Below are 12320 nucleotides of genomic sequence, written 5' to 3'. Positions count from 1 at the left end.
TGTTGTAGCAAAATCTGAAAACTGTTTCATGATACTTAACCACAGCACATCATTGTAATGAATTCAATCATTAAGGTCTCTTTTCAATTTGCCATCTTATTAAAGAAATCACCATTTGCTGTTATTTTCTTAATATTTCTGAACAAACGGGATAATTCTTTATTATTTGTTAAAAAACAGTCTCCAATCAATCCTTTTAGAATGCTGGAAAAGTCCTTGAAGGAATTTTACTCCAGTGCTGCATGCGTATTTGAGTATAACTAATGATTTATTCTCTACCATCACAAGGGAAAAGACCTTCAACTTCAGGCCTTCAACAGCTTATGCATTAACTTATGCAATGAATATACAAAATGTAACCAACACTATCTTAATGACTAATAAGAATCAATGACAGTGCCTGCATATGACCTATACTCATGAGTTTACTATTCTACTTTCAGATAGATAAAGCAGACAGGAACAGCAGGAGCACTGCACCTAACACCTCTCCAGGCCTATCTCTTGATCTTTCCTTACTTTTGAAGGAAATGAGGCAATGAGGCAGTTCAGAAATTCTACAGCCCTTAGTTATTAACTAAAGAGTTTTACAATTTTAAACAATCATTCAAGTTTTGAATCTGATACATACATATACATGTATATGTACAGTCATGGGTCACTTAATGACAGGGATATGTTCTTAGAAATGCGTCAACAGGCAATTTTGTCATTGTGTGAACATCATAGAGTGTACTTATACAAACCTAGATGGGATAGCCTACTACACATCTAGGCTATATGGTACTAATCTTATGGGAACACCATTATATATGCAGTCCGTCATTGACCGAAACATCGTTATGTGGCACATGCCTATACATATCTATTTAAGCATACAAAAGAGGTTTCACAGTACAACCCAGGGTGTACTGTATCGATGATGCTCCTTACCCTACTCAGGCGAGATATGTAATTCCCATAGTTATGCTTCAACTTAATATCTATCCCATTATTGTCTCTAATGTTAATTCTAACTCATATGTACGTACCCTCAAATTGCATTAAATCTAAGTGTATCATTAGCTCTTTCAAGAATGACTAATATTTCATATAGGCTATCTGCAATGTCTAATGCATGTCTTAATTATATGCTTTTTGAGAACAGGGGAAGGTCAAAGTAATTTTCTTGGCATAGCCTCATATGCTATTAGGAATTTAAGAAGTGCACTTTGATGAAGAGAAAACTTACATGCCTAAATTCTAAGTTTAAAACTACTTTATTCTGTGATATTAAGCAGGTTGCTTAATATTTATGTGACCAACTATAAAATGTGAGTGATGACTGTCCTTCTGCCCAGGAAGATTAAGTCAAGCAATTAATATTTGGGAGGTAGCCACTTTATGGTGATATATACATATTCTCTACTATACTAGCTCCATTGCCTATTAGGAACTCACAGATGTTCATGTGTTACTTAATGTAATCATCACATCAGCCCAAATGACTTACGCATAAGTAGATAACCACCAGCCACTTTCTTTTAGTACCAACTCCTGCCACCATCTATAGAGCAGCCGTGTTTGTACCATGTAACCCTCCCTTCCCCTCCCATAATTGAATGGACAGGGTGCAAACACCTGATACAAGCTAGACTCATCAGTTTCTTCTTCCTGGAAATTTAGAATATAAACTGAGAGCCACTAGTTAGTCTCAGTGAGTCACTCAAACTGAAGTTACGTAAATTTAGTAGCTGTGGGGCTCCCATGTTTGGCTATGTGCACAGTAAAGCAATGAAAGCTGATCTGCAGAGAGAGAGGAAGCAGAGTAAGGTAGACGTACAAAGAGAATCAGAAATGAGAGATGAGTGAAGGAGAAAATAAATAAGGAAAAGACAGACAGATGAGACAGAGAAAGACAGAGACAAAGAGAAAGACAGACAGAAATTAAAGGTCTAGGTTTCTACCAACTTTCTAACTCTGTTTCTAGCTTCTTATGGGGGCTGACTTGCCTCTTGCCCTTGAGTTCCAAAAGACATCCTTTTATTCCTACAAAATAATCCCATTTTATGGTTAGGTCATTTCTGTAACCTGAAACCAAAAAAAATGTTGACCAAAAAGTTTAATTTCTTGGTTTATAAATGAAGAAACTAAGGCTCAGAGAGAATAAGCAACTTACCTAGCTAATAATTAAATATCAGAGATAGAATATAAATTCAGATTTCTCTGACTACAAAGCCTAAGTGTACAAATGAATAAATGAATGAAGTTTGACAAACCAGTATGCCAAATGCAAACATATACAAACTAAAGAGTTAAGTAATGAGAAGATGTAAAAGAAGAGCCTAAAGCAAAATAAACTATAATTTTCACTTGAAGTTAAATAAAGGTTACATAACTTGTGAAAGTACCTAGATCTTGGCACACAGGATGCATTAAAATATTAGAACTTAACTCTGAATTTGCATGTCTTCAATCTCTTGACTTACTTTCTCTGCTGCTTCTTTAATTGTTACCACCCTAACCTGTCATCTTGCCACCTTTGTTCCATTTTTTTGATGTTCCTAATAAGCAAATACCAACAGTGATAGATGGCAATTCACTTTCTTTAATCTTAAAATAAGGAGTTTCAAGGTTTGGTATTAAGAAATAAACAAAGACTCTTAGCTGCCTAATTCAGACCTAATTCAAAAAGACTAAAGGAAATAAATGTGAAACACTGTCTTCCTAAACATCTGCCTACTCTACACAACAAAGATGAGACTCTCAATACCTAAATAAGGGGCTGGAAAGAGACAACAATCTCTACGTGCTCTCTGATTAATCATTAAAAACCAAGTTAGCAATCCAAATAAATTCAACATCACTTATGTTGTCTAGAGTCTATAAGTTACATATCAGAGCTTTACTGGGTCTTCCTGTTGGTTATGAATAGCAGGGTATATTTTTATATTTTATCACAGTGATAACTATCATAGTTACCTAACCCACAAAAAATACTATATCTAATATCTTCCACAATGACATAAGAATGCAAAATTTCAGAGGAAACTACTATATAATTATTGATGAGAACTCTCTATCTAGATCCCCCCAAAAAAACACAATGCAATGGGACCCACAACCCAAAATGGAACCCAAATGTGCATAAGGAATATCTTGACCAATGGGGTAAAAGGCAGATCAACAAATCTTTAAAAGAAAGATGGCTTCTAAGGATGTTAAGCTTTAATTATAAAATGACTAAATCTACAGATAAATATGTCCATTTTATGATTTATACAAAATATAGTCCTAAATTCCAATTCATTTATGCAATAATATTCACTATGTCCAAGCCACTGAGCTAAGTAATGTGTGGGACCAAAGATATAATAGGCATGGAATCAGCACATATAAGATGAAAATTATCAGCTGAGAATACAGGAATGATTTTTAGTCAGATACAAATGCTCCCCAAATGAATCAGGTTTGTTTGTTGGTTCATTCATTCATTCATTCATTTGATGGACATTTTATTAAAGGTACCAGGTTCTGAGCTAGGCACCATAATACAAAGATGAATAAGATATGGTCCACTCCCTCCAAATAATTTATTTCAGATTCGGTTAGAGACAACTGTATAAAAAATTACCCCCCTATGGTAAGTACAATGACAGGAGTTAGCCACAGTGCTAAGAAAACACACAGAAATGGTACCTAATCCAGGTAAGTGGTATCACGAAAGGATTCTCAGTGGAGGACAATAGCAAAACATGCAAAGGCACAGAGGCAGGAAGCATAGTGCATTTGAAGAACTCTGAACTGCTCAATAAAGTAGAAGTTTAGTATGCAAATTAGGAAGTATTAAGTGTAAAGATCAGTGAGATAAGCAGAAATCATAAAATACCAACATTACTATAAATTTACCTAAAAATAATGTAGTAAAAATATTTTACATCAAACTATTTCAGAACGGCATAGAATTTCCAAAAAAACCCATATAAATTTAAAATGAAAGAAATCATGTGAGTTCATCATAAATAGAATATGGGAATACAACCACAACTGGGTATTCATGATCTTAAACATTACTTTAATTGGGTAGAAGAAAAAAATCTCCTTACACTCACCATACTGACATTATGCTCCTTTCAAGCTATGCTTCTGTGGGGGAAAGCGCTCTCAAGTACATTGTTCTATCTTATATTCCTCAAAGGCAGATTCAACACCAGGACTTACAGTTACAGCAACAAGAATTCTAATGGTCTCGGCCAGATGTAACAGACAAAATAAGATGTATCCTGCCAAGACTGAGAAAATTAAAATACGTCAAAATGTCAATACATAGCTTTCTTAACCACATTTTTATGTAAATATACAAAAGTCCTGTTTGAAAACAGGGAAGTCATAAATAAACATATCCTTGCTGATTTGGCAATAATGGCATCATTCAAGGAAGGAAAAATGAGTAGAAGAAAAAAGGTAAAAATGGTTGACATCTATTAATAACAAAACATACCAAGTCACATATCACACACAGATGAATTATGGAAAAAGATCCAAATAGGTTTTAACTTGAAAATAAGTCTAGAACGGAGAAACTAAAATTTACACGTTGGTTTATATTCTATTTACATTCTTCTTTCAAGGCTCATGCTGTTAATAACTGCTCTGGCTGCATAAATGAGTCAATACAAGTCTGGCAAAAGCAGCAGTCCTCCTAAAATGAATAAACAGAAGGTGCCCAATAAATGCTTTTGAACTGATCATTTCCATCATACTGCATGAAGTTCTACACTTAACGGTGAACAAGATGTAAATATTTATTTCATTAGTGAACTCTACCAGACGCCTGAGAGTAACTGGGCTTGATAAGCTCTCAAAGACAACTAATTGGTAGTAAGTGTTTCTTTTTCTGTTACAAATTTTCTCTGTTAGGAATTTAAATACCAAAATTTTATACTTTAGGGCAGTGGTTCTTAAACTTTAGGTGTACATCAGATCCACTTAGAGAGCTTATTAAAAAAAAGAGTACTGAGCCCCATCTCCAGAGTTTATGATTCAACAGGTCTGGGGTGGGGCCCGAGCACTTGAATTTCTAACAAGTTCCCAGGTAATGTTGATGCTACTGTCAAATGACCACATTTTGAAAACCACTGCTCTGGGCTATTCCATGAAAACAGAAGTCTAGTTACAAACTATCCTAGCATCATTCTCCTTCCAATGTTTTTATATAAAAAAGAAAAATGATTTACTCTGCTAAAGAACATAAATACAGAGTACAAAATTATTTTGAAGTTTTCCTTAACATTAAACATATATGTACACTATTCAGTTTCTTACTTATAAAATTACAAAAACATTCATCAACAGGAAGAACAGATCATGGTACTATGAAGTTTCTAAACATCATTAATAACCTTAGCAGTTAAAGTCAAAGAAACATCTCCTAGCCTACTTCTTTCCTCGTGACTGGATACTTGGGAGAGGGAGGGAGAATTCAGTGAAGAGAGACGAGACACAATGCAACCTATCCGGTATGCACTTCAAATACCATCTTCCCACAGTGACCATCAATTCTTGCCAATTTTTACACTTTGATGTAAAGATATAGATATCATTTTTTTTCTAAAAGTCCAAATACAAGCCATGAAAAATGTCAGGGTACTTCCAAAATTAATTTGTTCCAAGAAGTTTTCCTTGAAGCAGTCTGGATTCAACAAAAAGAAAAACAAAAACCAGACAGAGCAATAAGTTAAGAAGAAAAAAGAAACATACTTGTCCTTACAATGAATTTCTCTGGGATATTTTGATATTAGAACTCCAAATAAATGCATTCTTAAAAACATATTCAAAACTTACTTTGTAGGAGGCACTATGTCTAATACTTCAGAGGATACAAAGATGAATGAAACAGGCCCTGCTTTCAAGGTAGTTAGAAAGGAACGAAGAGATTAAGATAAAACAAGTCTATAAACGTCTTTAATACAATGTCTAGTAAAATATCTGAGAGGTACCAATAAGTACTATGAGAGACTGATTTTACACAAGAAGGAAACTGAGGAAAGGCTTTGGGAAGAAGCTTATTTGGACAAGGGCTTTGAAAAACGAACAGGTCTCCAATGGACAGAGAGCACTCAGGGGAGAGGAGAAGAGTATGAATGTATGTACATTTATATATGCATAGATGTATATAATATATCGAGAAACTGCACTCTCTTGGGGTTTGAGCCTTGAGAGGAAGATGCAGTTTTTTATTTGCTTGATTCTCCAAATACAGGAGTTTAAAATATTTACATTAAGTCTGTTATATCTTTGAACATTAATAAACCCATAATTCAATTTACCATATGTTTGCTGGTTTTCACTTATTAGACAAGTAATAATTGTTCATCTAACTTAAGATGTCTTACCTGACTACAGATAATCACTTTACAGATGATTGCTCTGTGGGTATAATATTGCATACTACAGTTAAGTGGTCATTAAAAGAACCATTTATATAATTTATGATTTCCACAAAACCTGATTTCCTTTAAATGAGGTAGACCAGGCAAATATATGACATCTGATCTGAAGCAGCAGTTCTCTGTACATGAATGTTACTGGAAACATAATAGAAACAAAAATAAGATGAAAACCAAATGTAACTTGCTTAGTCAGTCTCTACACAACTTTGCTAAAATGTCAGTAATATACTTTAAGATACCTTACAACATTGTGTATGTGGCGTACGTGTTTCTGTGTATTGGTGTCTGTGTGTTCTAATCTACACTCTAGGAACAGTAAAATACTTTATTAGGGAACAAACACTTAAAGATTTGCTTATATTTTGTTGTTGCGAATTTTTGCATTCCTCAGAGATATCAGTACGTAGTGTTTTTCTGTAGACTCCTTATCTGGCTTTGATATCAGGGTAATGCTGGTCTCATAAAATGAGTTTGGGAGGGTTCCCTCCTCTTCAATGTTTTGGCCCATACAATTAATAACATGGCATTAGTAAGTCCTTCCTTATCAATCATTATTCTAAGTGTAAATGTACTGAATTCTCCAATCAAAGGACATAGAGGGGCTAGATAGATCAAAAAAACAAAACCCAACTAAATGCTAACTACAAGAGATTTACTTCAGCTTTAAGGACACTCATAGGCTCAAAATGAAGAGATGGAAAAAGATATTCCATGCAAGTGGAAACCAAAAGAGAGCAGGGATATCTATAATTATACCAGACAAAATGGACTTCAATCCAAAGACTTTTAAAAAGAGACAAAGAGGAGGGCCGGCCAAGCAGCATAGTGGTTAAGTTCACACAGTCCACTTCAGCGGCCCAGGGTTCGCAGGTTCGGATCCTGGGCATGGACCTAGCACCACTCATCAAGCCATGCTGTGGAGGTGTCCCACATAAAATAGAGGAAGATTGGCACAGATGTTAGCTCAGGGCCAATCTTCTTCACAAAGAAAGAAAGAAAGAAAAAGAAACAAAGAAGGTGATTACAAATGATAAAGAGGTCAATTAAGAATATTTTAAAAATGTAAATATACATGCACCCAACATCAAAGCACTGAAATACATTAAGCAAATACTAACAGATATGAAGGAAGAAATAGGCATTAATACAACAACAGCAGAGGACTTCAATATCTCACTTTGAACAATGGATAGATCATCCATTTAGAAAAATCAACAAGAAAACATTGGTCTTGGACCATACTTTAGACAAAAAGGACCTAAGAGACAAATACAGAACATTACATCCAAAGCAGCAGAATATACTTTCTTCTCAAGTGCACATGGAACATTCTCCAGGACAGACTGTATGATAGGTCACAGAAAAAGAATACCGAAATTATACCAACTATCTTTTCTGACCACAATGCTATGAAAATAGAAATCAGTAACAGGAGAAAAGCTGAAAAATTCACATAGATGGAAATTAAACAACACATGCCTGAACAATCATTGGGTCAAAGAAGATATCTAAAGAGAAATCAAAAAGTATCTTAAAACAAACAAAAATGGAAACATAACATATCAAAACCTGCTGCAACATCAGTTCTAACAGGCAAGTGTATAGCAATAAATACTTACATTAAGAAAAAAGAATCGCTTCTTGGCCTTTTGGCTAAAAGATCAAATGCAGAAAAAAAATCTCAAACAATCTAATTTTACTCCTCAAGGAAAGAGAAAAGAGAAACTAAGCCCCAAGTTAGCAGAAGGAAGGAAATAGCAAAGAACAAAGCAGGAATAAATGTAATAGAGACCAGAAAAACAGAAAAGATTAACATACTCAGAGCTGGTATTTTGAAAAGATAAAGTTGACAAATCTTCAGTTAGACTAAGATAAAAAGAGAGGATCAAATTTAAAAATTATAAATGAAAGAGAAGAAATGACAACAGGTACCACAGAAGTTCAAGGGATGTTAAGAGACTACTATAAACAATTATATGCCAACAAAGTGAATAATCTAGAATGAGTGGATAAATTCTTACATATAACCTACTGAGACTGAAAAACGAAGAAATGGAAAATCTGAACAGACCAAAAATGAGCAGGGATATTGAAGAAGTAATCAAAACCTCCCAACACAGAAAAGCCCAGGATCAGATCTTTTCACTGGTGAATTCCACCAAACATTTAAAGAAGCATTAATGCCACTCCTTCTCAAACTCTTACAAAAACTAGAAGAGGAAGCAACACTCCAAAACTCATTTCACAAGGCCAGCATTACTGTGATACCAAAGCCAGATAAGGACGCTACAAAAAAGAAAACTACAATATTGCTGATGAATACAAATGAAAAAATTCTCAACAAAATATAAGTAAATCTAATTCAACAGCACATTAAAAGGGTCACAACCATTACAAAGGGGGATTTATCCCTGAGATGCAAGGATAGTTCAACATATGCAAATCAACAAATATGATAACACCACATGAACAGAATGAAAGATTAAATAAATTATATGATCATCTCAATAGAAGCAGGAAAAGCATTTGACAAAATGCATATTTTCATGATAAAAATACTCAACAAATTGGGTACATAAGCACCATATTTCAACATATTAAAGGCCATATTTGACAAACTCACAGCTAACATTATAATCAAAGATGAAAGGTTAAAAGCTTTTCCTCTGCGATCAAGAACAAGACAAGGGTGCCCACTTTCACCACTTTTATTCAACATAGTAGGGGACGTCCTAGCCAGAGCAATTAGGTAAGAAAAAGAAATAAAACGCATCCAAATTGGAAAAGAAGAAGTAAAATTCTCTTTCTTTGCTGATGATATGATCTTATATATAGAAAATCCTAAAGATTCCACTGAAAAACTGCTAGAACTAATCAACAAATTCAGTAAAGTAGCAGGATACAAAATCAACATACAAAAATCAACTGCGTTACTACATACTAATAATAAAACACCTGAAAAAGAAATTCTTTAAAAATTTCATTCACAGTAACAACAAAAACAATAAAATACTTAGAAATAAATTTAACCAAGGAGGTGAAAGATCTATGCACTGAAGACTTTAATGAAAGAAGTGGAAGAAGACACAAACAAACAGAAAGATATCTTATGGTCATGGATCAAAAGAATTAATATTGTTAAAATGTGAATACTACCCAAAGCCATCCATAGATTCAATGCAATTCCCATCAAAATTCCAATGGCGTTTTTCACAGAAATAGAAAAAGCAATCCTAAAAGTTGTACAAAACCACAAAAGACCCCGAATAGCCAAAGCTATCCTGTGAGAGAAGAACAAAGTTGGAGGCATCAAGCTTACTGATTTCAAACTATACTACAAAGCTACAGTAATCTAACAGTATGGTACTCATACAAAAATAGACACACAGACCAATGGAAAAGAAATCAAGAGCTTAGAAATAAACCCTTGCGTATATGGTCAACTAATATTTGAAAAGGGACTCAAGAATACTCAATGGGGAAAAGCTGGTCTCCTCAATAAATGGAGTAGTGGAAAACTGGATAACCATGTGTGGAAGAATGAAATCGAAACCCTATCCTAACCCACTCACAAAAATTAACCTGCAACAGACTAAAGACTTAAGAAATGAAACCATAAAACTCCTAGATGAAAACATAGAGAAAAGGCTCATTGACATTAGCCTTGGGAATGATTTTTTTGGACATGACACCAAAAGCACAAGCAACAAAACCAAAACACAACAAGTAAGACTACATCAAACCAAAAAATTCTGTGCAGCAATAGAAATAAACAACCAAATAAAAAGACAATCTACGGAATGAAAAACATATTTGTGAAACACATATCTGATAAGGGGTTAATATCTAAAATATATAAAGAACTCATACAACTCAATAGCAAAAAAAAATAAGTAATCTGATTTAAAAATAGGTGGAGGAACTGAATAGACATTTTTCCAAAACAATACATACAATTTGCCAACAGGTACATGAAAAAGTGCTTGACATCATTAATTACTATGGAAATGCAAATCAAAACCACAGTGAGATATCACCTCACACCTTTTAGAATGGCTACTATCAAAAAGACAAGAGACAACAAGTCTTAGCAAGACTATGGAAAAAAAGGGAACCTTTGTGCACTATGGGTGGAATGTAAATTAGTACAGCCACTATGGAAAACAGTATGGAGGCTCCTCAAAAAATTAAAAAGAGAAATACCACATGATCCAGCACTCCCACTTCTGGGTATATATCCAAAGGAAATGAAACAGTATCTTGAAGAGATATATGCACTCCCATGTTCACTGCAGCATTATTCAGGATCCCCAAGACATGGAAATAACCTGTCTGTCAACAGATGAATGGATAAAGAATATGCGTGTGTGTGTGTGTATATATATATATATATATACACACACACACACAATGGAATATTATTCAGCCATGAGAAAAATGGAAATCCTGTCATTTGTGACAACATGGATGAGCCCTGAGGGCATCATGCTAAGTGAAATAAATCAGAGAAAGATAAATACTGTACAATCTCATTCATATATGGAATCTAAAAAAGCTGAACTCATATAACAGAGAGTATATTAGTGGTTGACAGGGGGAGGGGGATGAAGGTGGTCAAAGGGAACAAACTTCCAGTTATAAGATGAGCAAGTTCTGGGGATCTAAGGTACAACATGGTGACTATAGTTAACAATACTGTAATACATACTTAAAGTTGCTAATAGAGTGACTCTTAAAAGTTCTCACCACATACATACACAAGAAATGGTAACTATGTGAGGTGATAGAAGTGTTAACCAACTAACCTTATTGTGGTAAACATTTCACAATATATAAATATAACAAATCATCACGTTGCACACCTTAAACTTAGATAATGTTACATGTCAATTATATCTCACTAAAGCTGGGGGGGGGAAAGCCCCTATCTCAAAGGCAACAACAGCCAGCTTTATTTCCGAATAAAGGCAGTTTGTTATTAGCCAAGTAGACTCTAAAAATATTATTCCACTCATAAAATTAATTCAGTATATATGAAAATGTGAAATACCTAGAAATGTTGTAGAAGCACTTTGGGAACAACTTTGTGAATGTGTATGAATCTGGTTAATACAGGAGTCTATAATCTTGGGAATGGTGTCTTAGGCTTAAGTTCCAAAGCCATACAGTGTCTAGGGGCTGATTCTGATATTCTCTGACACGTGAACAGAAGGTAGACCAAATCTTGGTGTTAGAATAACATCACAACTGCCTCAGAGAACTTTTCACATAAGATATTGCGAAAACACCTAAAAGGACAGAGAGCATGGACTTCCTCACAGTTATAGAACAGATTGTGTGGCTATTTTTCGCTCCTGCTTACTAACATTTGTATCTGTGGCAGAATTCAATCTCAGTTTTGCCTTCGCTGTAACATATTACATTTTAGCAAAACTATGGAGGAGAAGGCCTATCTTCCTCACCAAACTTTAGTTTTTGGAAGCTACCAACAGCTAGCAAAAATAATCAACTAACAATGAATGATCAACTGGCTTAGGTTGGTTTGAAACAATCTTCTGTGTGTGTGTGTGTGTGTGTGTGTGTGTGTGTGTGTGTGGTATTTAGCACTATCAGTATTGTGGAGAGATGTACTCTCCATAATGCTGGGAAGCTGGAGGCAAACCTATTATTGGAATACCTTGAAATGACTTTTAGCTTTCTTCTCAAGAATCAGAATAGGGCTTTACTGATGGTTGGGTTTGGCTCAAAACTAACAGATCCCACAATTTGCACACATTCCTTTAAATGCAAATGCACAGATTGTTGAGGACATTCTTCTAAAAAGGTGACACTAGCCCCAAGTATAAAAGGACTATGGTGTAACAAGAAATGTACTGAGATCTGGCAAGA

General features: G+C 34.6%; 1 protein-coding gene across 6 annotated transcripts in view; it reads right to left on the bottom strand.

The window, feature by feature from the left end:
• The window catches only part of FUT8 (fucosyltransferase 8), a 277408-nt gene that overhangs the window by 122421 nt on the left and 142667 nt on the right, over window positions 1-12320 (bottom strand). The window contains exon 1 of one of the 6 annotated variants that reach the window (XM_070249601.1): window positions 4092-4271. The exons of the other annotated variants lie outside the window; for them this stretch is intronic. Coding sequence (XP_070105702.1) covers window positions 4092-4102 — 11 coding nt within the window. The 5' untranslated portion in view covers window positions 4103-4271. Of the gene's footprint in view, window positions 1-4091; window positions 4272-12320 lie in introns of those variants that run through there. 6 annotated transcript variants of the gene reach the window in all.

Source organism: Equus caballus, chromosome 24, assembly GCF_041296265.1.
Source record: "Equus caballus isolate H_3958 breed thoroughbred chromosome 24, TB-T2T, whole genome shotgun sequence".
In the NCBI taxonomy this organism is placed as follows: Eukaryota; Metazoa; Chordata; class Mammalia; order Perissodactyla; family Equidae; genus Equus; species Equus caballus.
The sequence above is the reverse complement of the archived record's forward strand: the minus strand, read 5'-3'. Positions and strand labels throughout refer to the sequence as shown.